This window comes from Stylophora pistillata, chromosome 3, assembly GCF_964205215.1.
Source record: "Stylophora pistillata chromosome 3, jaStyPist1.2, whole genome shotgun sequence".
Taxonomy (NCBI): domain Eukaryota; kingdom Metazoa; phylum Cnidaria; class Anthozoa; order Scleractinia; family Pocilloporidae; genus Stylophora; species Stylophora pistillata.
Window position 1 is genome coordinate 24,285,408 of NC_142521.1, and position 23,510 is coordinate 24,308,917.

The 23,510-nt window shown below is 39.9% G+C and overlaps 4 protein-coding genes and 1 pseudogene across 5 annotated transcripts in view; 3 read left to right on the plus strand and 2 right to left on the minus strand.

The window, feature by feature from the left end:
• LOC111332960 (uncharacterized) overlaps positions 1-11,522 on the plus strand; it is a 16,809-nt gene extending 5,287 nt beyond the window's left edge. Inside the window, exons 4-15 of the mRNA XM_022938449.2 lie at positions 2,877-2,925; positions 3,262-3,306; positions 3,559-3,615; positions 3,907-4,034; positions 4,819-4,920; positions 5,863-6,117; positions 6,718-6,773; positions 7,074-8,141; positions 8,260-8,338; positions 8,599-8,633; positions 9,502-9,781; positions 10,529-11,522. Of these exons, the coding sequence (XP_022794184.2) occupies positions 2,877-2,925; positions 3,262-3,306; positions 3,559-3,615; positions 3,907-4,034; positions 4,819-4,920; positions 5,863-6,117; positions 6,718-6,773; positions 7,074-8,141; positions 8,260-8,338; positions 8,599-8,633; positions 9,502-9,781; positions 10,529-10,873 (2,499 nt within the window). The 3' untranslated portion in view covers positions 10,874-11,522. The remainder of the gene's footprint in view (positions 1-2,876; positions 2,926-3,261; positions 3,307-3,558; positions 3,616-3,906; positions 4,035-4,818; positions 4,921-5,862; positions 6,118-6,717; positions 6,774-7,073; positions 8,142-8,259; positions 8,339-8,598; positions 8,634-9,501; positions 9,782-10,528) is intronic.
• Positions 1,377-2,456, minus strand: LOC148735158 (uncharacterized; annotated as a pseudogene).
• Positions 11,523-11,736: 214 nt separating the features above from the next.
• On the plus strand, positions 11,737-15,427 carry LOC148735159 (uncharacterized). The gene is made up of 2 exons (XM_088755120.1): positions 11,737-12,400; positions 12,527-15,427. The coding sequence occupies exons 1-2, from the start codon at positions 11,737-11,739 to the stop codon at positions 12,937-12,939; spliced, it is 1,077 nt and encodes a 358-aa protein (XP_088611246.1). The 3' UTR covers positions 12,940-15,427.
• On the minus strand, positions 13,123-14,911 carry LOC148735160 (uncharacterized). The gene is made up of 3 exons (XM_088755121.1): positions 14,593-14,911; positions 14,407-14,435; positions 13,123-13,955 (listed from the first exon to the last, which is right to left on the minus strand). The coding sequence occupies exons 2-3, from the start codon at positions 14,433-14,435 to the stop codon at positions 13,214-13,216; spliced, it is 771 nt and encodes a 256-aa protein (XP_088611247.1). The 5' UTR covers positions 14,593-14,911; the 3' UTR covers positions 13,123-13,213.
• A 411-nt stretch (positions 15,428-15,838) lies between the features above and the next one.
• LOC111332961 (uncharacterized) lies at positions 15,839-21,688 on the plus strand. Of its 2 annotated transcripts, none has more exons than XM_022938451.2 (7): positions 15,839-16,472; positions 17,024-17,220; positions 17,572-17,713; positions 18,891-18,936; positions 19,417-19,503; positions 20,041-20,146; positions 20,632-21,688. In XM_022938451.2, the coding sequence occupies exons 2-6, from the start codon at positions 17,041-17,043 to the stop codon at positions 20,132-20,134; spliced, it is 549 nt and encodes a 182-aa protein (XP_022794186.2). In that variant the 5' UTR covers positions 15,839-16,472; positions 17,024-17,040; the 3' UTR covers positions 20,135-20,146; positions 20,632-21,688. The 2 variants fall into 2 exon arrangements, with proteins under 2 accessions (XP_022794186.2, XP_022794187.2); XM_022938452.2 differs by lacking the exon at positions 15,839-16,472 and adding an exon at positions 16,700-16,804.
• Positions 21,689-23,510: the final 1,822 nt, after the last annotated feature.

Here is a 23,510-nt window from a genome sequence, read left to right on the forward strand (position 1 = left end):
TCACACCTCCCCAGCCATGGGTAGAGGCATCAGTTTGAATGAGGAGTTCTGGTTCACCATGAGAAATAAGTTTGTTTGAGGTATCCACATTAGTTATCCACCAATTGAGTTCTGCCCTAGAACTGGGGGAGAGGGTCATTGAAGACCCAAAGTTGCCTTTGTTTTCTCTCAAGGCATTAGATTTATCTCTTTCAAGACTGCGATAGTGTAAAGGGCCAAGTTCTACCCCTGGCAAACTTGACACTAGCAGCCCAATGACCTCTGCCACTTGTTGGACTGTGCAGTTGTCTTTGTTAACTAGGTTGAGACAGGCATTTTTCAGTTTCTCCTTTCGGCTGTCAGTAAGCTGCACAGTCATTGTGATTGAGTTAAGTACAAATCCCAGGCATGTCAAGACCTGAGATGGTACAAGCACTGATTTTTCTTCGTGAATAGGAAACCCAAGTTCCCTGAGCAACATAACAGTTTCTAGTACATTTTCGTAACATTCCCCGTATGAAGCTCCTTGAAGGTAGCAATCATCTATGTACGAGGAAGACAAATAACCTTTTTGCCTGAGTACATTAAACACTGGTTTTAACAGTTTTGTAAAAATTCTAGGGGCGGATGCCAACCCATTTGGTAGGCAGGTATATTGATACAATTTGTCCCGCCACATGAATTTCAAGTATTTTTGATGTTCTATGGCAATTGGCACTGTATAGTATGCATCTCTTATATCAAAAGATGCCATAAAACATCCTTGGGTCATTAGATCTGTCACTGTCTTGAGTGAGTCCATTTTGAAGTGCCGGTAAACAATGAACTGGTTTAACTCCTTTAAATTGAGGATCATCCTGTAGTCCACTCCATTCTTTTTGAGTCTAAGGAAAATGGATGATACAAATTCTCCCTGAGAGTGAGTAGACTCCACAATTACACCTTTATTAAGGAGTTTAACAATTTCAGAATCTATAATAGCAGATTCGGTATCATTGAATTTGATGACCTTATAACCCAGTTCCTGTACTGGGGATACATCATCTACGAACTCTAAATGACAGTGCTTAACCCAATCTAAAACTTCTGGGTCGTCAGTTATATCTCTCCATGCTGGGACAAATTGTTGCAATCTACCAGCTCGAAAATAACTTGTGCTATAGCTTACCTCATTTAAGGGGTTTTCTGGCCCTATTTGTTTGGCCTCCTCCCCTCGTCCTTTTTGTTGTAAGGGGGGCCGCGCCTTTTCCAGTTTAAATGTTTATTGATCTGAGTGCCTGGACCACGCGAGGAGTACTTGTAGCCAAATCCTTTGGACTTTGCATGTTTGTAACCTCTGTATCCATTGCTTTTGTGGCCTTCCACTTTGGGGTTAAGCTTTTTGCTGACCTTGGTCGCTTCCACGAGATCTTTCAGTTGTTTAGACAAATCGGCATCATTGCCAAACAAGAAGTCTGTGAATGGGACTGAGCTGGAGCACAAATGCTTGTAGTCTTCGTTTAGCTCGGGCTTGATGTTCTCCCGGCACCGCATGTTTAACTCGAAATTAGCGGCACCTATCAGAGCAATGGCATCAGTGGCCGCTCTTATTAAATCAGGGGCATCCAAGGCATCTTTGGGAATTTTATCCCGTGCCTGCACAAGTTTCTCAGCCATAGAAACTACAGGAATGAGCCCTTTGACAAGGTTGGATTGCACTCGTTGCAACTTGATATCAGCAGACCTCGTGTCGGGTTTAAGTTTATCCCAAATGAGATGGTTGACCTTCGTGCTGGTGAGACATTCACAGTTTTCTGGCGTATTATAGCGATTCTGTGTCGCCGTCAGAACTTCGTCCGTAAGCTTTTCTCTCATTAAGCCATGGACAATTTTGGCGATCTGCTCATTTATAGCAGGAGCCTTCTTTTGATCAAGTTTGAGATCGTTCGCAATGCCTGACAGTAGGTCAATTTCCCCATCAGGAACATCACGCTGAGATTCAGAGCTCTGATTTATCAGAGTGTTAATGCTCTGCTCAGTTGTTTGAGAACTTGTAGGCTTTTTAGCCCCACTATTTGACACTGCGGACCCAGATTGCTGGTTTTTGTCCGACTGCTGTGTGGATCGTTGGTCCATGTAGGCGGCTATTTCTAGCTGTTCTTCAGTTTCAGCATTTTCCTCTAAAGAACCTTCCTCGATTGCGAGGTGGTCAATGGTGTCCTTCATCTGACCGAGGGACTCAGTCATGGTAAACTTCAGTGAAGTGATGGAAGAAACTAGCAGCTCGCTCATGGAACTGATGGCTGCGACGATGGCCGACTCGCTGTTGCTTGGCGCAGCGCCATTTTCAGCAAGTTGAGATTCTGTCATTTTCGGCTCTATTGACGATTTGTTTTGCTTCCAGTTTTGTACGTAGACACCTTCTAATGTACCTCACGGCTAAATTGAGAAAATTTTCCGAATTAACTGTTCTAACACCGCGCCCGTTTTTTGTGCTGACCGACTTGAGCAAGGCAGGAAGTGCACTGACCACTTGAGCGGCTGGTGCTTTCTCATGTGACTTCGTAGTGCGTATGATGACGAGGCAGAATCATGGTTTTCATTTGTAAATGGAACTCGATGATTTCGGAATAACCAAAAAAAATGAATTTTCAAATACTCACTCCAGAGATCTGAAGTCAATTCTTGTAACTGAAGGCCATACATTTTAGTGGCCAATTTGAGTGAAATTGATTTTATAAAAGGGCTACACATGTACTTAGAAGAAGGTACATGTAATTTCTAACTTCTTATTAATTTTCTGCATGATGGTGTATTGAAATTGTAAAGATAATTTAGGCATTGATCACTCCTTGCAGTCATGGGGTTAATGAATAACTTCACTTAAATGCTTACTCTCTTTAATGTTTTTTTGTTAGGCTGATGGCCCTGAAGAAGGAGAAGTGATTGATGAAGGAGACTCCATGGGTAATTGAAATGGAATGTTGTGATTCAATTCGTGTTTTTTTTGTTTTGTTTTGTTTTGTTTTATTTTACATACACTGACAAAAGGATTTTTAAATCTGACATTTCTGAAATATGCTGTGAAGGGTGAAAAAACTGGAGATGTGGCAGACAGTTCTTGATTGGTAAAATTTAGCCCCAGGAAAGGTCAAAATTGTGGGGTTTTTTTTAATGTTATTTATTCCCTATATATTTTTTTTTACCATTTACCTTCCAACAAATACATTAAGAATTTCCCAGAATTTTTCACCTTATCTCTGCAGTTTTACTGATATGTAATCTTGTTACCTCTAATTTTAGGTGCACCAGTCCTAAGAACAAAAGTATGCAGATATTTTATGTATGGTAAGTTTGCTAGGCTGTATTGCCCACTCAATGTTCAAAAAAACTGTAAGGAAAAGTGTTATTATCTTTCAGTTGACTATCCCCCAGCAGTATTTTGAGTACAGAGCATGCTTACTTGTATGGTACCAATTACTTGGCATCGATTGGTATGTCAGATTTTTAGTGTACAGATCTTACTTTCAATAGTATCATTCCATAGTTTTTGCTTGCATCACAACCCAGATATATTCTCATATTGCTTTTCTCTTGCAGGCGGTTGCACATGGGGAAATTCCTGCAGATTTCTTCATCCTGGTCATAATGATAAAGGTATGGTAAAGAACTCGGTTTTACTGTCTCTTGCATCCTCAGTAATTGTGGAAATGCATGCCAAAAGTAGGATTTAAGGTGACAGAGAACCCCAGTATTGCCTGCTCACTTGTCAGGTTTTGCCACCTGTGCTCAATTCCATTGTGCACCAAAAGAAATAGGAGTGGTAGAAGAAGTTGTATTTGTTTTGAGAAATAGAAAAAGAAAAAGATAATTTTGTTTCAAATGCAGTCCTTTATTGTCCAAAAAAAGAAGCACTGGAACTACTATTAATATCGATGGTATTGACAGGTGCCTATCAAATGCTCCCTGAGCCTGGCCAGTACCCAAGCCCCTTCCCCAAAGTACCAGCAGTTGTTCCTCCCATTCATCCTGATGCTATGTTGGCTTCATTACCAGACCAAGATCTTGGACAGATTGTAAGTTTTGTCCCCTTGCTACTCAAAATTTCATTTGAGACTATTTTATGTCAAAGTTGAAGCATGAAGTTCACAGCAACTGCAAAGGACAAGGATGATCTCTGATGTAGCTCACTTTGCTTAAATCAACCCTGTGTAAAACATACATATCTTATTAAACATTCTCTTGTGTAGTATCACTGAGTATGACAATAAGTACAAATACTCAGTGATACTACACAACAAAATGTCTAATAAGAGATTTATTATACAGCACATCAAATTGTTATTTCAGTGCAGGTGAAATTTGGGGATATTTCTGAAGTACAAATATTGTGTGATATTTGCACTGGTTTTGTGCGTTATTTGTACTCCACGAAGCACAGTTGGATAATAAGGGCACTTATTCTTTGTTTACAATAAATTCAAATGTTTTGACTTCATTGCACAAACAGCTGAAAACAGACAACAAGGAGTTCAATTCTTGCATTGAATCTCCAATTTAATCTATCTACTTTAAACCTGGACACCTTAATTTTGGATTCCATTCACTGTACATCTTGTTCTTGGTGTTTTCTCGAGATAATAAGACTGGATATTGATATGTCCTTACAAAGGGATGATTTGTTTTGAATAGATCACTTACAACATTTGTAAAGACATGGACCCTTTCATGTTAATTGGAAGAGTGCTTACACATCAGTGATTAAGTTCCAAATATATTTCTTGGATTGATCATTAAAGAACACCATGCATGAGTTTGAGTTAGTGTTACAGTGTAGTAATTGTGATGTTTTATTTTCAGGGTGATGAATTGAATGACAATAGTGTTCAACCCATCGCAGAGGTGATGTCTCCACCCAAAAAAGAAACTGCATGGGAGAGGGGACTAAAACGAGCAAAAGAGGTATTGAGTAATCTTTTACAAGGTTACTTTTAACATCTTTCTAAGCAAAGGAAGCTGCCTGTCAATAGTGACATGCTTTTGAGCGCGTGCTTTTAAAAAAAATTGAAAACAAATATTTACTCGACTCTGCACTAAGATAAACAAAGACTAGTGCAGAGCAGTTGTCTGTTATTTGTCTGTTACTTGATGTTTTTCAATATTCACTCAATTTCTTTATTCCTACTTAACTCTAAACGACAGCAATCCTTGCATGATTCATTGTTATATGAGTCCTTTCCGCTCGTCTTTGTGTAAAGTTTGTGATCTCAGCTGCACAGTTGAAAATTCCATACCATATCCACTAAAATCACCTTCATCATCATATTGTGACTCCTTGCTTATCATCTACAAAACCTCAACCTAAATAACAGTCGAGACAATATGAACCGCCTCCCGGTTAGCTCAATAGGATAGAGCGCTGGACTGTTGTGCGGGAGGTCGAGGGTTCGAGCCCCGGCCGGACCAACACTCAGGGTCTTAAAATAATTGAGAAGAATTTGCTGCCTTTCTATAACATCAAGAAATGGTTAGATATTCTAGTCTTCTCGGATAGGGACGAATAAATGGAGGTCCCGTCTCCTGCAGGGTTGGGGTAGGAGACGTTAATTTCCCACACACGAGATTACTGTGTGATGGATGTCCTCCCCTGGGGTGGGATGGGTGGGAGGGTGGACTAGCACGAATGGTTCCTATGTTCCTTTCTAGTCCTTCCCCACTGCAAAATTAATGCAGTGAAAATGGACTAAATTAAATTAAATTAATACTGGAAGAAATCAAAACAAGAAAGGCAAAAACTAACTAAGAAGGAATATGGATGGCGTAGATTAGAAAAGAATGCAAAAGACGTAAGTGGAATTGCAATATTTCAAGCCACTAATACCGTAACTTCTTTCTTGAATGCAGATAAAAAAGGCTGCTCAGAAGAGGAAGGAAGAAGACGCTGATTTTAAGGAAAAGCGGATGATACTGGGAATCACAGCGGAGGATGACGAGGATGAAAATGATAAAGAAAATACGATGAGACGGCGTGAAATGATGCGGAGTAGGCTGGAGAAAGAAGCTACCCACTGTGACGAGGAAGATGTTAGGTACCGCAGAAGTGCTGACATTGTGTCTCGGTGGAGAGACAAGAGGGAAGCTTCTCCTCTTCAGTATCGGGTTTGTTGATAGACTTGATTCGTTCACTTGAATAGCGCTTCACCAGACTCTAATGTCCTCGGTGACATATCCTAGCTAAAATTCTGGACTAGGAGGGTTAACATCTCCATTGATCGTGTTTTTAGGGGAGCAGGGATGGCGCAGTGGTGAGAGCACTCGCCTCCCACCACTGTGGCCCGGGTTCGATTCCCGGACCTGGCGTCTCATGTGGGTTGAGTTTGTTGTTGGTTCTCGTCCTTGTTCCGAGGGTTTTTCTCCGGGTCCTCCGGTTTTCCTCCCTCCGCAAAAACCAACATTCCAAATTCCAATTCGATCTGGAACAGTGGACAAGAATAGCCACCCAGTGGATGTCCATTGTTAAATCATTTATTTATTTATTTATTTATTTATTTATTTTATGTTCTTCCGAACCAGATCAAGCTGGAAAAGGATATTCTTACTGGTTGTTTCTTACTTAACATTGTATGAGAGAAATTGGCGCACGACCGACCAGAATTGAGCTATTTGCGTTTGACCAATGTATCGGTAGGATTAAGTATGTTATTGAAATTAATGCAGACAGAAATATAATTCGATAACTGCTTCTTTTTCGGGTTTCAGGATCGTGACAGAAGAAAAAAGAGAGGTTTCCGCACTCCTTCGTCTTCACCTGAAAGGTGAACATTATAAATTATATTGATCAACCTTGCCATCTGTTAAGTTGAGAGTAAGTGATAGCTTGTTCGAACCTCACCGCAACGGCAGACATCCTGGCCAGGGACTAAGGGCTGTTACAGGAAGCACAGAAGTAGTTGTGTTAGATATCTATAATGAATTCTCCTTGGAAACAAGAGGCAATACCCTTAATTGTATTTACCTTGAAGTCACATGTGAATTACCCTCTTAAAACAGCATAATCATTTTAAAATGGGTATTATGTTGTGTTCTAAAGGCATTCAGTTTTCTTGCTTTTACAGGGACAGACGGAGTAAACGACGAGGAGGTGAAAAGGATAAACAGAGAGAAAAAAACAAAGAAACGGTTAAGGAGAGAGACACAGAACAGACGAGAAAAGGAACGAAAGAGTTGGAAAAGACAAACGAGGAGAAAGCTAAAAAGAAGAAGGACAGAGGTAGGGAGAAGGAGACGGAAGAAACTAAAAACGACAGTGCAGGCAAGGAACAAACAACTTCAGTCCTCAAGGAGCAACAAGAAAGCGCAAGTGATGAGAAGAAGAACAAAGATGAGGCAAAGAAAGGGAGAACTCACGAATCAAGTGCTGAAACAGAAGTTAAAACAACTAAAAATGCAGAGAAGAAAGAGGAGTCCAGGGAATTGGATGACAAGGACAAAGCTAAACCAAAAGCATTAGGTATCTCTAGTTCTCGTCTCCCCAACGACGACTGGATTGATCCTTGGCAAAGAACTACCTCTCCTAAGCGACAGTCAGCTTCTTCACGAAGTTCACGTAGCCGATCTTCCTCTTCCTCATCCGACTCATCACGTTCATCACGTTCACGTTCACACTCGGGATCAGAGTCACACTCCACATCACGCTCTGCGTCACGCTCGCGGTCTCGTTCAGTTTCTGCAGCATCTTCCAGATCACGGTCACGTTCTGGATCCCGATCTAAATCACGCTCCCGATCTGGATCTCATTCCTCGGGAAGTGATCGTTCGAGTTCGTCAAGCAGCCACAGTCCTGTAAAGGAAGCGAAGACTACACCAAATGCCGACGACGATAAAGGTGCCAAACAAGCTTCTAACGAATCATCAGACTCGGAATCCGAATCAAATAAATCCAAGTCTCGATCACCTACACCAGTTTCTAAAAGCCCTATAAAGCCAAAAGTTTCTCCAGATAAAGGACCTCGAACTCCACCAATCGAATCAACAACAGGTCGTTACGTCAAAGAAAAGAGGAATCGCTACGAGTATGGCCGAGCAGATAGAATAGAAAAGTGGCGAGAGGGACAGGTACGATATAACAACCCCTGGGACCCCCGGAGGATGGGCAATACAAGGCCACCTGAAGATCCATACAGGTGAGTATCTCATCAAATACGGGTGGGGAGAGGGTCGGGGAGAAGAAGTTGTTGGGTTTTTCCCATCTAAAATTGGCTCTTGGTTGACGTCAGTAAGTAATCTGTTTTTCCGATGTAGGGAGCGGGAGCGTGGATACCATTCTCGAAGGGGAAGGAGTCCTGCCAGGAGAAGAAGATCTCGATCGCCCCGGAGAAGGGTAGGTACCGTTCTCATTGTGGGGACGATTCCTCAAGCGGGTGAAAACTGAGGGTTTAGTTTTGAGTTAAGGTGGTCTTCACTTATTTATTATCTAACATAAACCCACCAATAGTCAATTAAAACAATCAGACAACTTTCGATTCATTTCATTTAAATACAGCATATTTCTTTTAGTTTTTCAGTTTAATGGTACATTTGTAGCGATAGGTCTGATAAGGAAAATTGTCTTTATAATTGTTGACACGCTTCTTTTGACAGAATGAGGACCGAAGGCGACCTGACGAATCAAAGATGTAAGTTTTTTCAGTTTTCTATGAGGGCTTTGTTAAGGTATCTGTTGTGGAGCTGACTTTGAGCTGTACGGCCGAAGGGGATTTTTCATTTTCTATTAGACGATATCTGAAATAAACCGTGCCTAAACCATGGGTGAATAGTGATAAACTGATTTTAACTGGTAAAATGAAATTCAATAAAGTGCTCAAATGTGGTGCTCTGATTGAAGAATTATTGGAAGACTGAATTGCAAATTTTATTATAAGTGTTTGGAGATGAAATACATTGTCTACTTATCAACTGAGTGGGAGGGCCGGACGTGAAATTATTTGGCTTGAGGTCATGACATACGGACCGAGCACAGCGAGGTCCGTGCGTCATGACCGAGAGCCAAATAATTTCCTGTCCGGCCCGACCAAACCAAGTCAATAAATGGTTTGTCAGATGACCACATAGCGTTGAAAATTCCAAAGCAAATAGGAAGGGGTAAAAGGGCACACACAGCCACACGAGAACAAAAAAAAAATGTGGAATAATAACTTTTCCTTTACTTTTTTCGAGTCAAAACAAGAAACTCCCAATTCCTCGAGAAATGCGACTTTTTTCTCATTTCTGTTTTCCTTTGAGTTCCTGCAGCAAAGCGATGTGAGGGCAGCAGGTCCGGACGGCGTTTTCCGGACCAGTTCACGTCAGCTTCTACCATTGTTTTCTTTGTGAATTCGTGAGCGGGGCCGCACGTGTCATATGATAAATAATAATATCTATACAGCTGTGAAGTGTTAAGGCTGCGTTGCCGAATTTTTGTTTTACTCGATATACAATATTTATTTGAAAAGAGAATTCAGCGGTCAACTCTAGAGTAACCTAGTACCTGTTTCTACCTTTTAGCCGAGAGCGTTCCTCGAGTGCAGATAGCATGGAGCATGCGCTTGCTCGGCCCAGTTCTCCTCGTGCAACTCGAGAGCGAGGCGGAATGCGGCGTGTATCCAGCGCATCATCTAGCGACAGTGAGAGTAGTGATAGTGGTAGTGAGTCTGAAGACGAACAAAACCCGCCTAAAACACGCCGGACGGCTCCTGAACAACTCAAACAAGCTCGGAATGTGCCGCTCACAAGTGGAAATATTCGATATACTGGACATAAAGATATCAAACTCACTCTGAATAAGGTACGATTAGAAAAAGACGGTCATTCTATGTTCTCCAAGGCGCTGCTGACTGCAATCCTGCTTAAAGTTCTCTTTTGTGAAATACAGGAAGTTACACTTTGTTTCATTTTTTATAACGTATCTCGTGATAATCAACGCCGCAACTAAAGCGGAACTAAAGATCATGTACATACATACATACCTACCTACCTACCTACCTACCTACCTACCTACCTACCTACCTACCAACCTACCTACCTACGTACGTACTTATGTACATACATACATACATACATACGTACATACGTACATACATACGTACGCTAATCGACCACTCCCCATGGGGGCTTTTCGGGGCCAATTCCCATCCAGCAACCACCCCAGGGGAGGACATCCATCACACAGTAATCTCGTGCGTGGGAAATTACGTCTCCTACCCCTAACCCTGCAGGAGACGGGACCTCTATTTATTCGTCCCATCCGAGAAGACTAGAATATCTAACCATTTCTTGATATAGAAAGGTAGCATATTCTTTTCACTTGTTTTAAGACCTTGAGTGTTGGTCCGGCCGGGGCTCGAACGCTCGACCTCCCGCACAACAGTCCAGCGCTCTATCCTTTGAGCTAACTGGCATGTATGTGTATACTTTAACTGTCTCACATCGTGCATTGTTGATGGTCTTCACCGTTATGGTGACGAATTATTATGGGGTGATGATGATGAAGTTTTTATGCTGTCTGACGTTATTCTCACTCGTTTCATTTTAGTCTGTGACACGTAAAGAGAACTCGGAGCCATCCAAACAACCCGCTCCTCATTCACCACCAGCAAGATCTGAAGCCAGTAGCAGCAGTGATAAACCCTCTACATTCAAAAAACGGCCACGTGACTCGCCACCAGTCTCTGACGCTCCAGCAACCAGGAAGGAAGCCGTTTCTTCGTCTGTGCAATCTGCGAACAAACCTGACAAACAGTCAGTGGATCCTCAGGTGGAATCAGCATCTTCCGGGAGAGGAAACGCGGCAAACACAACCTCAAGGAGAGAAGAACTTCTTCGTGAGCTAAAGGCTGTCGAAGACGCCATAGCACGAAAGCGCGCCAGAATTGAATAATAATAATCGTGCTGAAAATGATTACAAATTGACGATATTTTCAAGTTAATGTATAATAAATATATCTTATTAGACGTTTTGTTGTGTAGTATCGCTGAGTATTTTTACGAGTTGTGTCGTATTTTGACTAGCCCGTAGGGCGAGTCAAAATACAAATAACGAGTAAGAATACTCAGCGATACTACACAACAAAACGTCTAATAAGTTATTTATTATCCAACACGCCAAACTGTTGTTTCTGCGGGCGAATTTCGTAGATATTTATTTACGGGAGTGCGTGACAGAAGTATGCGAAGCAGAACGGAATTGGCGCGTTGTTGTGTTGCTGTTTCTATTTTCTTCATTAAATGAAGAAATTTTCTGGTCGTCAAGCTGTTTTCCTTCGTTCGATTCATCAAATGAACTTGGATCTATATTTGCCAGACATTCTGACTCTTCGTCGTCGGAAATATGATTCAAATTGTCCGCCACTTTTTTTTTTTCCGTAACTACAATCCAATTCTTCGCTTGCGCGATGCGAGAAAACCAGTTTAACCGGTACTACAATAGACGAGTGCAAATACCGCGTGATATTTGTACTCGTCTATGGCGTTATTCGTACTCCTCTAGGTGTAGTTGGATAATAAAGATCAGTCTTTCTGCGACTGTACTTGTTATGAATCATTTTATTTCAAGCAGTTAAACTACAAATATTAGGGAGCTTAAGCAACCACGACGAAAGGGAGGACGACGACGTCAAGTAATCGCGGAGGGTCTGGAACGAGGACGTCGTTTTTAGCGGGAAAATGAAACTTAAGCGGTGAAGTTGCTCAAGGACGACGACGTCTGAAATCTTGTTTATTCGCGCTTCGTCAGTTTAAGAAATGACATCGTTCAGAGACGTCCAAAGCCTTCTTCTTCTCAGTCATGGATCAAATTTCGTTGAAGATGAGGAGTTTTTGATACTATACGACTTGTTCGAGCCAAGAAATCCGGACTTCCCTCACGAAGCCTACGCCAAATTCGACCTAGATGAGATGGCCGAGTCTGAGAGTCTCGCAGAGTTTAGATTCAGGAAAAGAGACATTTTCTCGCTGGCAGAAGTTTTGGACATTCCGGAAACCATACGATGCGACCAAAGATCGATTTGTGGTGGAATAGAGGGGCTATGTATGCTGCTTAGGCGGTTTTCATATCCATGCAGATACGGAGACATGATTCAGCGATTCGCGAAGCCAGTCCCTTTATTCAGCATGGTTACGAACCTCTTGACTGATCACATATATGCTATCCATGGTCGACGGCTTACCCAGTGGAATCTTGACATCTTGAGTCCCGATCATCTTGAGATGTACGCGGCAGCCATTACGTCCAGAGGTTCACCTTTAGACAACTGTTTTGGATTTATCGATGGCACCGTACGGCCAATCGCACGACCAGGAGAGAATCAGCGAATTATGTACAATGGACACAAGCGAGTCCATGCCCTAAAGTTCCAGTCCATTGTTTTACCAAATGGTTTAATTGGAAACATGTACGGTCCAGTAGGTAAGAAGTAAAGCCATGTAGTTGTATTTTTTGGACGTAAATTAGAAACGTTACGTGTATGTTTATAATTTCCTTTGACTAATTTGGTCCCATTAGTGATTTTGTTTTTTCATCTGCTTGTTTCAGAAGGCAAAAAACATGACGCATCAATGCTTACAGAGTCAGGACTGATGCGAGACCTGCAGCAGCACGCTTTTTCCCATGGTGGTCAGCCAATGTGCCTTTACGGCGATCCCGCATATCCGCTAAGGGTGCACCTTCAGGGCCCCTTCAGATTTGGAGTTTTGACCGACGAAATGAAGGCTTACAACACAGCAATGAGTACTGTAAGGTCTTCTGTGGAATGGTTATTTGGGGACATAGTCAATTATTTTAAGTTTTTGGACTTCAAGAAAAATTTAAAACTTGGACTTAGTAGCATTGGCAAAATGTATATTGTTTGTGCTCTTCTCCAAAATGCCCTAACCTGTCTTTATGGCAACAACACATCTACCTTTTTTGATCTTGATCCACCAACATTAGAAGAGTATTTCTCTTAGTTAAATCAACGAAAACTTAATTTTTTTTTTTCAAACAGAACTGCTTTTACATCGAAAAGAGAGCATGTAACAATAGTCTCCGGCAACTGTATCAAGAAGGACTTTAACACAACTGTGAGATTTTTGACAAAATATCAAATATCGATGTAATCTGTATGAAATATATCTAATAAATATATTGAATATACTCAAATATATAAATATATATTCAACGTTTTCTGATGAGGCGTACAATACTAAACTCAACTGTTCATCCTTTGGCTACCTGGCAAACTTATTTTGGAACAAATTTTTCCATAAAAGTTAACAATGACTGAGACTGTTGCTGTTGTTGATTTATCATGGCCAACATCATCTGTTGCTGCTGTTGTTGCTGTTGAAGCATAGTGGCGATCAAATTTTCTTGATGTTTGTTCTTTTCTTTCTCTCTCTCCATCATGTTCTCCTGTTCCTTCTTCCTCAGTTCCAATTCTTGCTCCTTCAAAGCAATCTCTTTAGCAGCCCTTTCCTTTAAATACTCAACAGCATCCGCTGTGCTCCGGCGACTCTTCTTTTTTGGAGCTTCTGAGTCATCACCTCCCTTCTTTCTTTTAGCAGTTTGTCCCATACGTTCCAGCGCTTGCTTACGCATATGTTCGGCTGCTGTCTTCTCATTCTCAACTATTTTTCGCTTATTTCCATCATCGCTCTCCATCTGCTCTTTTGCAGCCTTCTCCTTCGCTAGAACTTCCTCTAGAAGGACATCAAGCTCCGAGGTGTCCACATCAATACCAGTGCTTTTCTCCTCCATCTTCAATTTAACTTGCATTTTCTTAGTTAGTAAGTTATACCGGTCACGCACAGACCGCGCTGTAACTCTGAACTTTAGTGCTGGCATTGCGTTTAAATTCTCTGCTATTGATTCCCACGCTTGGCCTCTTTCGGTACTTCTCATTTTAAAACGGTACGGTTCTTCTACGAGGACTTCCCGGCACATAGCTATGTCGTGGTCATTATTCCAAACAAAGTTCGGATTTCTGTCAAAGTATAAATAAAAAAGATTTCAGATTGTAGAGTGCTACAATTCTGTATAATTTTAATGTTCCCGACATTTGACTGTAAAATGGTATCTAATTTTGCGGAGAAATTTCCACCTATATATCGAAAGTTCGAGAGTAGGTTATTCAATTCTTGAACATCAACAGTCCAAGGAATTATTAAGCTTTAGGTTTATTAACAACAATTTACGCCTGACAAAAGTTAAAAAGATTAAATTTTACGGAAGTTGTTTGACATTTAAATTCAGTTCTAAGTGCAGCTGATATAAACAAACACAAAATTCTTTAATAGCAATAATCCGGCAGTTCCATACACACAGCTTTTGACCGAACGCAGAGGTATATTGTACTGCCATTTAAAACTTTTCATTCAATAAAAATGATAAACAGCACTCTTTCATAAAATATACTCAAATCAATTTTAACTTACGTGGTCGCTCTCACCGCTTGACTGGACATCTGTTGTGCGGAGGAAGGAAAATGAGTTACAGTGTAGTGGGTTTTAGAATTTGATATTTGTTTAGAAAACTGAACAGGGAGGTTTAAATCAACGAATAAGCGAATACAAACTCCAACCGGCCATAGACAGTAAAAAAAAACCACAATAAACACTCACCTTTTGATAAGAAAAGCTGCTTTCAAGTTACGAAGTTCACGACGACGTGAAACAGGTCCTTCTCAAGTCGTCGACGACACGACGACGACAGAATTGTTGGTTCGCGCTTGCGCAGTGACGTTCACGTCACTTCCGGTCGTCGTCCTACGTTCGTCGTCGTGGTTGCTTAAGCTCCCTATTACTGTTAGAACTACTGGCACATTGCTTTTGTAACACATTGAAAGGAGAGTTATAATGGCAAGAGCCAACCACCTTAGTCTTCAATGCCTTTACCGCGTATTACTCCGCCAAATTGTTTTTCAAACTATGGAATACAAACTCAAACAGTTTCTTTGTAATTAATGACAATTCTCTGGCATATTCTGTTCGGGGTTTATATTTCTCAGGTCACCAACACGTCGAAATCAAACTTGGGGAGGAAAGATTTTCCATAGCTGCAAAATCTTCCAAACAAGATTTCTATCTACATATTCCAGGATTTTTACAAGTAGCATGAGAACAAATATCATTTGGGAACTATCGATACATGTTACAAATGTGATGCATGATGCAACCACGCCTATTGCCTATAAAACCAGTGCAAAAATTGCACAGAAAACCTTTGTGAAAATGAGCGAGCAATACCAACCATGCAGTCTGTTCTTTCTTTTGTAGTTATGCCAAAAGCGGCACAATTGCTCAGAACGGTTCGCTTTTATTTCGTCTTGTTGTATGGCTAGGAATTCCAGTCGTTGTGGATCTCAATATCTGTTGATTTCTACTGGAAAGGGTTGGCCAAAACTTAAGGCACCGTACTTGTTGAAGAGAAGAACAAAATTAAAAAAATGAATGATAATGATTTGCCTTAGTACATCGTTCGCAGCGCCCGTGGGCAAGATGAATCCTGTGTTCTGATTGGCTACCTGAGCGGGCAAGATTGGCCCATCTTGCTCGCTCGGGACTGCTCGCATTGATCCCGTGAATGAAAAAATAGAATTAGACCAACGTTCTTAATTCTTGGACAATTTCGGCGATGGAAACGTAAAAAGCAGCAAAGGATAGTCAAAACAACGAAAACAGAAACGACTCGTACGTTTGTTGTGCTCTAAACACAGTTGACTTTCTTTCCCGCCTCTCGAAGTAAACAAGTCATTTCTCAATTCTTAAAAAAGCTAAATCTTTAATAAATCCTTTATTAAACAATCTTGTTCAGTCAAGATGGCTGAATATTAGCCTCGTTCTTTTTTCGCATTTTTATGGCCGAGACTTTGTCTCGTCCATAATTATGCAAAAAGAGATCTCGGCCAATATCCAGCCATGTTGACCTCACGCTTGGTTAATAACGCATGTATCCAGGATTGCCGGAGGTCGGGGAGAGGCTGAAAATTTTTATTCCAGAGATTCTTCTGGCGATCTCAAACATATTATACTCGCAGCTCTTGATGAAAACAAGCGAACCTTTCATGTATAGAGTCTTGTCTTGATAAAAAATTTAATTCTCCTGTCCAATTAACAAAGAAATATATCCTGATTAGTAAAGAGAAAAACTCATTGGATCTTGAAGTGAAAGGGTTTACACTTACTGACTCAAGTGTAGCCAAGATAGGTTCCGAGCAACGTCTGATCAGTTGATTTTGAAAAACCGATCATAGGCATGGTTAGGCGAAACCCATGTTCCCCTGCATTAATTTCTATGACTAACTGGAAAATTGTACATATCATTTCAGGAACACTCTTCCATTTCGGAAGAGAGGCTAGGCAGTCTTACCAATCCCCACTCCGCGCGAGTATCACACAGCGAGGTTTGCCAATGAAAGCCTGGAACAAACGGTCTAAGGCTGTTGTGTCGACTTCGCAAACTTCCTGGATAAACAGTTAACTCCACGGAAAAAGAAATAAAGGTAGGCGCTTTAGAGTTTCAACCGTCTATATTCTTCTTCAGAGGTACTATCGAATGAAGAGGGCTTTCAACTTCTTTAGACGCTGATAGCTCTGAGGATCTGGAACTCGTCTTTTTCCACAGAATTATGCATGGCTTTATAAGTGCATTTTTGGTGATGCATTTATGATAGATAACTATGGCTACAATAAAAAAATCTATTTAATATTAATAACTCTATACTTATCCGACTTTGCGACTGACGAAAAGAACTTGAAGAAAATTTTCTTTTCTCCACTAGAGGGGGCGCTACGACCTCGTTGAATTACTCATACAGGGTTAACTGTAATTCAGGTCGGTGATTTGAATTCAAAACTTTTATTTTTATTGGTTTTGCTGCAATGAGCGTTTCTCCAAATTCAGAACTCAAGTTCGGTTTGCAAATTTAAAATTCACCTGCGCTACTTTGCTTCGTGCGTTTGACATCAAATAGAAGCTGTGCTTCTATTGGTCAATTTGAACCGTAGGCCAATAAGAAATTGCCATCCATCGCATGATTAAATTTCTCGACAGTTCTTCCGTTCCCTAAGATGGACACAGTGGTGGACCTAATGGCCGAGAAAAAGGGCGAAGAAGTTCGAAAAAGAAACAAACAAATACCCTCCTGGGCGCCTGGAGGAGCTGATTACGATCCAAACCTACCCTATGGGCCTAAAGTTTACGTGGCAAGACGGAAAAAACCAGATCCGTGGTGGGTGACAGCTATTGAGGTAGGACACAATTGAGCTTAACGAGTACCTTCTGTGATATTTATACTACTAGAAATTTTTATTATTTTTTTGACTTGAACCGAAAATGACAAGTTCTTGGTTTCTTTCTTTGCAAGAGTATTTGATACATTCGATATTGTCTCCTTTCGTAATTTTGCAGCATTCAATTTTCATGTTCGTACCTACTTCTGTTTATGGAGGGGCTTGTTTACATTCACGATCGTGAAGCAATTAAGGAGATCGACCGAAAGTCTCATCGTTTTAGTAGTGATTCTGGGAAACGGACATAGGAGACACGGCTATTTTTTTAATGAGGTTTTTTTAATTTTTTAATTTTTGTTTTTTTTCAAGGTTACAGTAGTGGTTGGTGTTTTGCTCTTCTTTGTGTACATGTATTATTATATGGATCATCTGCATTTTCATGTGCTGAATGCTTACGCCAACGTTGGAGTCTCACACGCACAGCATCATGTAGCGCATAAATACCTTAATGGTAAGGTGCAGTGTTGAAATACTTTTATTCCTTGCAGTGATCAATTCTCAACACCTAACATTAGGGCCCTCTAACATCTACTTGTAGCAGAAATTGTCTAGATTTAACAGTGACATGAATATTCCCAGGACCAACGTAAAACTGATGTATCGATCATCGTCAGTTGAGTGAATCAGCAGTCAGTTCTCAGATTTCAAAATTTATCAACTGTCATACTCCATCAAATGTCTCTGCTTGTGCATGATTAGTATAAATGCATCAGCTGACCAAGTATTTCCTCATTAAAACAGGGAATATGTTAATGATAGCCTCCATTTGGCACAAAAACATGCTTGCATATTTGTCTGTGGATGTCATCTGTTCTAAGAGGGGAACAGTTTTCTGAGAGAAAGCCCAAGGTGAACTGTGAGCCTAATATACAAGCTTATTTTGGGGCCAAATGAAAGCTAAATGCATTTATTTTCCAATAAATATTTTTGCAATGTGCAGAAAAAAAGGATTGACACCATCTTACTGTTTGCTGAATGGGATATTTATTACTTCTCATTGTTAGTGTAACTTTACAAACCAAGTCCCTTCTTCTGTAACAACAGTTAAATACTCCCTGAGGTTGAATTAAATCTTGAAATAAAGATGTCTATAATAGTGGATGCAAGGTTTGAAAATTGCGAAAAATCACTTGCAGTATATCACCAGATATTCCCCAGGTTTAGCTAGAGCATATTCAGTTATATGATGGGTTAGAACAAATTGTGCACCAGCAAAAAAATTTGATGAATTATAAGAACTTTTTACTGATGGAGCATGAGGGTCATACTGGGAAGAGCATTGTTGAATTGAGTAATCACAATAAACAATCAGAGTAAAGGAAAATACCCCTGAGAGCCAATGAAAGGTCAAACTGAAAACAAGGCAAGGGCTTAAAATGTGAAAAAATGTGGGGACCAAGTTCTGTTTGGTTTAAATTTTACAAGCAGTTGGTTGAGAGAGTGGCATGAGTTTATCTGGACCAATTAAAGACCAAGGTTAAGCAAAACCAAAGCAATCCCATATTACTTGCTACACTCAAATGAAAACTGTGCTATACCATTATACTTTACAACTGATTGCCTCTTAATATGTACCCTAAGAGTGTTTATAGTGTTATTAATACTACTTACTCTGCTGTTCTTTTTAGGGCGTGGAGTATCAAAGGATGAAAAAATGGCCTTTTACTGGTTCAGGTTAGAGTGAATTATAAGAGTTTATATTTTATTTAGTAGGTCGTTTAATAACTGAGTATATTTACAATTTGTGCCATATTTTGATGAGCCTGTAGGGCAAGTCAAAATGTAAACAGAAAAGAGAGAAAAGGGAGTGATGGAACAAGAAAGATTGGGAAGCAATGAAGATATGCAACAATGGAAACATTCATTAAAGATAAAGTAACCTTCAGTGTTTTGCAGCAAGGAATAGAAGATGGCAGTTAAATGTTTGGGATATGGAAGAGCATGATGCAGAATGGGGACTGTTGTTGCCACCCTCCCTCCCCCTGTCCCCCTCTTCCCCCCCCCCCCTTCCCTCCATGTCCCTCCCAAAAAGTAGTCTTACTGAAAAGTATTAATGTAAAGGTATTGTACTGTGGATTTTGGGTGGAAGATAATTAATTATAAGGTCCACCCTCATCTGATTATTAATTTTATTGGTATTATTTTACCTTGTAGAGAGGCTGCAAAGAATGGACATGGCCATGGAGCTTATAATCTGGTGGCTGGACATTTGCAAGGATATGATACAGATGTAGAAGAACAGTAAGATGGATACTTGTTTCTTCTAAACTATTGGGAGGATAATTATCATTGAATAAGATCTGTTCGAAAGATTAACTTATTGTGTAAAGCTCCACCCACTGCCTCTATCAGTTTATTGCTGTAAAGCTTAAAAAAAGGTAGTGTTGTGAAGAATTTTTTTTTCCTCCAGTGTCTTTCATGAAATTTATGTGAACTCATAGAAGTGGTCAAATTGTAGCCATTCCTTTTTGCATCACACTGTTGTGACTTAAAGATTGCAAGTCACTGTTACATCTGAGATTCATATTGAGCTACTAGCAGCGGCTTGCATATTGGCAATGTGTTTCTGATTTTACCATATAACTTTTTGGATAATTCAATGACTGACATGTATACATGATATGTATTTTACTACTGTGTTGAACATTTTAGTCTTTGTATTGCAGTACAGACTATCACTCTTAGATTTAAAACAAAAGCAGTGCAAATTAGTGAAACACTCATTTGTACCTCAAAAGTACTTACAAGTACATTGTACATTTTACTTGTGATTTTTAGTGAGGTGGAACCCCTTCTTAAAATGGCAGCAGACAATGGTGTGGATGAAGCCAAAAAAGCTCTCAAGGACCTGTATCCACATAGGTACACATGACCCATCAGACTGGTTAGTTAATTTTGAATGTTCTTTCATGATTAATTGTTAGCAATTGAATTATTGAAGAATTGGGGAACAAAACTTATTTGGAACTTATTGGTATTTTTGTTTTGTAGCAATGTATTCCAAGAGTCCCCTCTGAAAATATGACACTAGTGGGAGGGGGGAGGGATTGGGAATCATTGCTCAGAGTGTTTTGACTCCACAACCTGTGGGAGAAATATGATGGGGGAGGGGGGGTGGACTCTAGTATACAGTTGGTGGGTATATGTTGAGTGGATCTCCAAATCTAGTCCTCCTCAGGGGGGTGGGGTACATGATTTTCTTCAAAAAAGAACCAACATGGAAAATTCATTGTACTTTTGGCTTCCAAGTGTCCCCTTTAAGAGTTAATTGTTATTTAGTAATAACTTTCTCCTGGACGAATTTAGTTGTGTTTTTTGTAGAGTCATTCAATATCTAAAACATGGTTTTTGTTTCATTTTATCCTCCAGGCTGCCAGTTTTTTTTGTTTTTTTTCATAATACCTTTCTTACACCTAGAAGAGCATGTTACCCTGATTATTTGATCTCTTGGGCATAGGTTTATTTGGAAAGTTTCGTTTGTTCAAGTGCAAGTTTTGTTGGTGTGCAAAGGATGTCAGGAATTAGAAGCTGAGAAACCAGATGTACCTCAGTCTTTCCCTCAACTAAGTAAATAAGTTTTTTTTCTTCCTACAGGCTACATAGTTAATCACAAAAGTTGAGAAAAAAATTAAGCAGACGATGGATATGTTGTGTCACAGACATATTGAATAATAATAGGATAAAAGATTTTTGCTGGTATTGTTAAAATTTCAGCCAGAAAGATATTTCTTTAATGCAACAACTTCTCCTTTTGTTTAAAACCCCTAGTCTTAAGTCATGTAGTGATTTCTAATCAGCACAAGATCATAGAGGTACAGCATTCTTTACACATCAGCTAAAAGTTGCTTCAATATTTACCAGATATTTATTGTTAGGTGATAGTTCTTTCACAGTCTGTTATTTGTCACTGATGTCAGTGGACAAGGAATTAATATATTATTTATTTGAGAACTAGTAATATAGTTTGAAGATTTTATTTGATTGAATGAGTTTATTTGATTGTCAGCATTTAGAAGCATGACATATTAGTCAAAGATTTTCACCCTCTAAATACAAATTAACCAAAAGAAGATAACTTTAAATATTTGGGTTGTTACTGGGCATGGTTGTCAATGTGTCATAAAAAGCTGAATGGATTCCATTTGGTTCGGTTGCTATATTTCTTCAGCCTGAAAATGTTAACAGAATGACAGCCACTTTTATGGACAGTATCAACAACCGTTTGTAGTAAGAAAACTTAATAGTTATAGCTTTTCATGGTTGATCAAATTGGCTTTTATATATGGAAACTTCTTGCTATGTTAGTGTTCCTTATATAGCCAACATTTTGACTAAGTAGTCAGTTTATTGACTACCCACTAGCTGATGGAGGGCATCATATCAATTTTGTACTTGTGGAGTTAATAAATGAGTAATTGAAGGCTGATGAGTGGTTTATATCTCTTCTGTCATGGTGCAAGAATGATTTGTTCATTTAGAAACCCAGGAAAGAGAGCTAGTGTGTTTGTAGCACAATAAACTCAAGAAGGTCCTTTAATTTTTTCTTTGTTTTGACTGTCTTGTGCCGCTTTTTGCGACCGTCGCCGACATTGTCCAAAAGGTTAAGGAGATTTAAGTCTGCTCCACGCACCTTTTTTCTCGCGCGAGATCAAGATGGCAATTCCAAGGTGGAAAGATGGGCCAGGTAGCTAATTAGTACACAGAATTTGCTTCGTCTTGCCTGCGGGTACTGCCAGCTACATCATGAACATGGTTATAACTTATAAAAAAACTGAGGGAGGGGTTAGCTTCAGATGAACTTACGTACCTTCTAATCAGAGTACCAACGGGCGGTGATGGTCTCCCCAGGAATTTTAAGGCACAAAGCAATGAAAATATTATCTTACACTTCTGCGATAGAAGCTGTTTAATTTTCAATGTGCGACTTTGCTAGTACTGCGTCCAACTAAATGCTGGGACTAACTGAGCTAGTGCAGGTCGCTCAAAGGGAATGTTTTTTTACGCGGCCTCGACTTTTCTTGTCGTATTAAATGCATAGCGAAAACATCCTAAATATTCTCTTCAAATTGTGTTTACGAACCTTTTTTCTTTTCATGATGGGGCAAGGAGAGCTTTGATCTGTGTGGGAGTGAAAATGACCGTGGACATCCGAAAAATGGTTAGGGTTAGGGCTTTCTCTTAAAAGAAAAGTTTTGAAGCGTTAAGTTCATACTATACAATCAATGCTTAAAAGGAATGTTTGGTAGGGAGTCCAAATATACCATCGGGGGATCCAAATTTGCGTGGACTGCCAAATGCGTCATGACACCGGCCGGAAAGAGAACTTGGTGACTTTTAGGGCTCTGCGAGATTTTGGCTGTTATTTGAACTAGTAAATTTCATTTTATGTGTCCATATGTCTTAAGGTAGTGTTTATATCACCCGGGTCGCGTAAATGCAAGAAATTTGTTCGTTTAGCTCTTTTTGGAATGAAGAGATTATCTTGACTATTTTTCCTTTCATTTTATTAATTATTTTCGTCGTTAGATTATATTAAATAAAGGCTGATAGTTTCGAAAGAAACTGTTTGGGGCTGCGTCGGTGGGAGTAACGAAATAATTTGGATATATCGACAAAGTTGAAAGGTAAATTGGCCACCGTAACGATTACAAAAGCTGACGTTTCGAGCGTTAGCCCTTCGTCGGAGCGAATAGGGCTAACGCTCGAAACGTCAGCTTTTGTAATCGTTACGGTGGCCAATTTACCATTTCAACTTTGTTGATATATCCACATTATATTAAATAGTTAGTATTCTTATGAGTCTCTATTCCCTTGCTTTGTTAGCACGCGATTATCTGGTTGAATCTGGTAATCCCAAAAAATCTGCATATTGACATCCTAAATGTTTAATTCTGGGTGTTACGTGCACGAATGACCAACAAATGTCCGCTAACAAAGCATACATGAAAAAAGACTCCCGAGTACGATATATGGCACGCAACCAAAATGTAACAACAAGCAGTTACCCATTTTAACTATTATTTAATTAGTTTTACACTGTTTAATCTACTTAGGTTAGAGATTAAGTTAAGCAGTTCATAAAGCAGGCTTACAATCCTTCATGCCGTGTAAGTGTTCGTCGTCTTGATCAACTTCCAATTCCAACATCCGCCAACTGAAGACCACAGCGCTTGGCTTTCTTGATTCATGACTTTCTTTCCGTGTACACAAACTCTTCCGGCGGACTTCATAGTGAACTCAGTATTCTT

Excerpts from the sequence above, each read along its gene's own strand:
- LOC148735159 (XM_088755120.1), top strand. The coding sequence starts at position 11,737 with ATGACATCGTTCAGAGACGTCCAAAGCCTTCTTCTTCTCAGTCATGGA. Across the intron at positions 12,401-12,526 it reads AAACATGTACGGTCCAGTAG|AAGGCAAAAAACATGACGCA; the intron begins GTAAGAAGTAAA and ends TGCTTGTTTCAG.
- LOC111332961 (XM_022938451.2), top strand. The coding sequence starts at position 17,041 with ATGGACACAGTGGTGGACCTAATGGCCGAGAAAAAGGGCGAAGAAGTT. Across the intron at positions 17,714-18,890 it reads AGCGCATAAATACCTTAATG|GGCGTGGAGTATCAAAGGAT; the intron begins GTAAGGTGCAGT and ends TGTTCTTTTTAG. Across the intron at positions 19,504-20,040 it reads GATACAGATGTAGAAGAACA|TGAGGTGGAACCCCTTCTTA; the intron begins GTAAGATGGATA and ends TGTGATTTTTAG.
- LOC148735160 (XM_088755121.1), bottom strand. The coding sequence starts at position 14,435 with ATGTCCAGTCAAGCGGTGAGAGCGACCAC. Across the intron at positions 13,956-14,406 it reads CAAGCGGTGAGAGCGACCAC|AAATCCGAACTTTGTTTGGA; the intron begins GTAAGTTAAAAT and ends ATACTTTGACAG.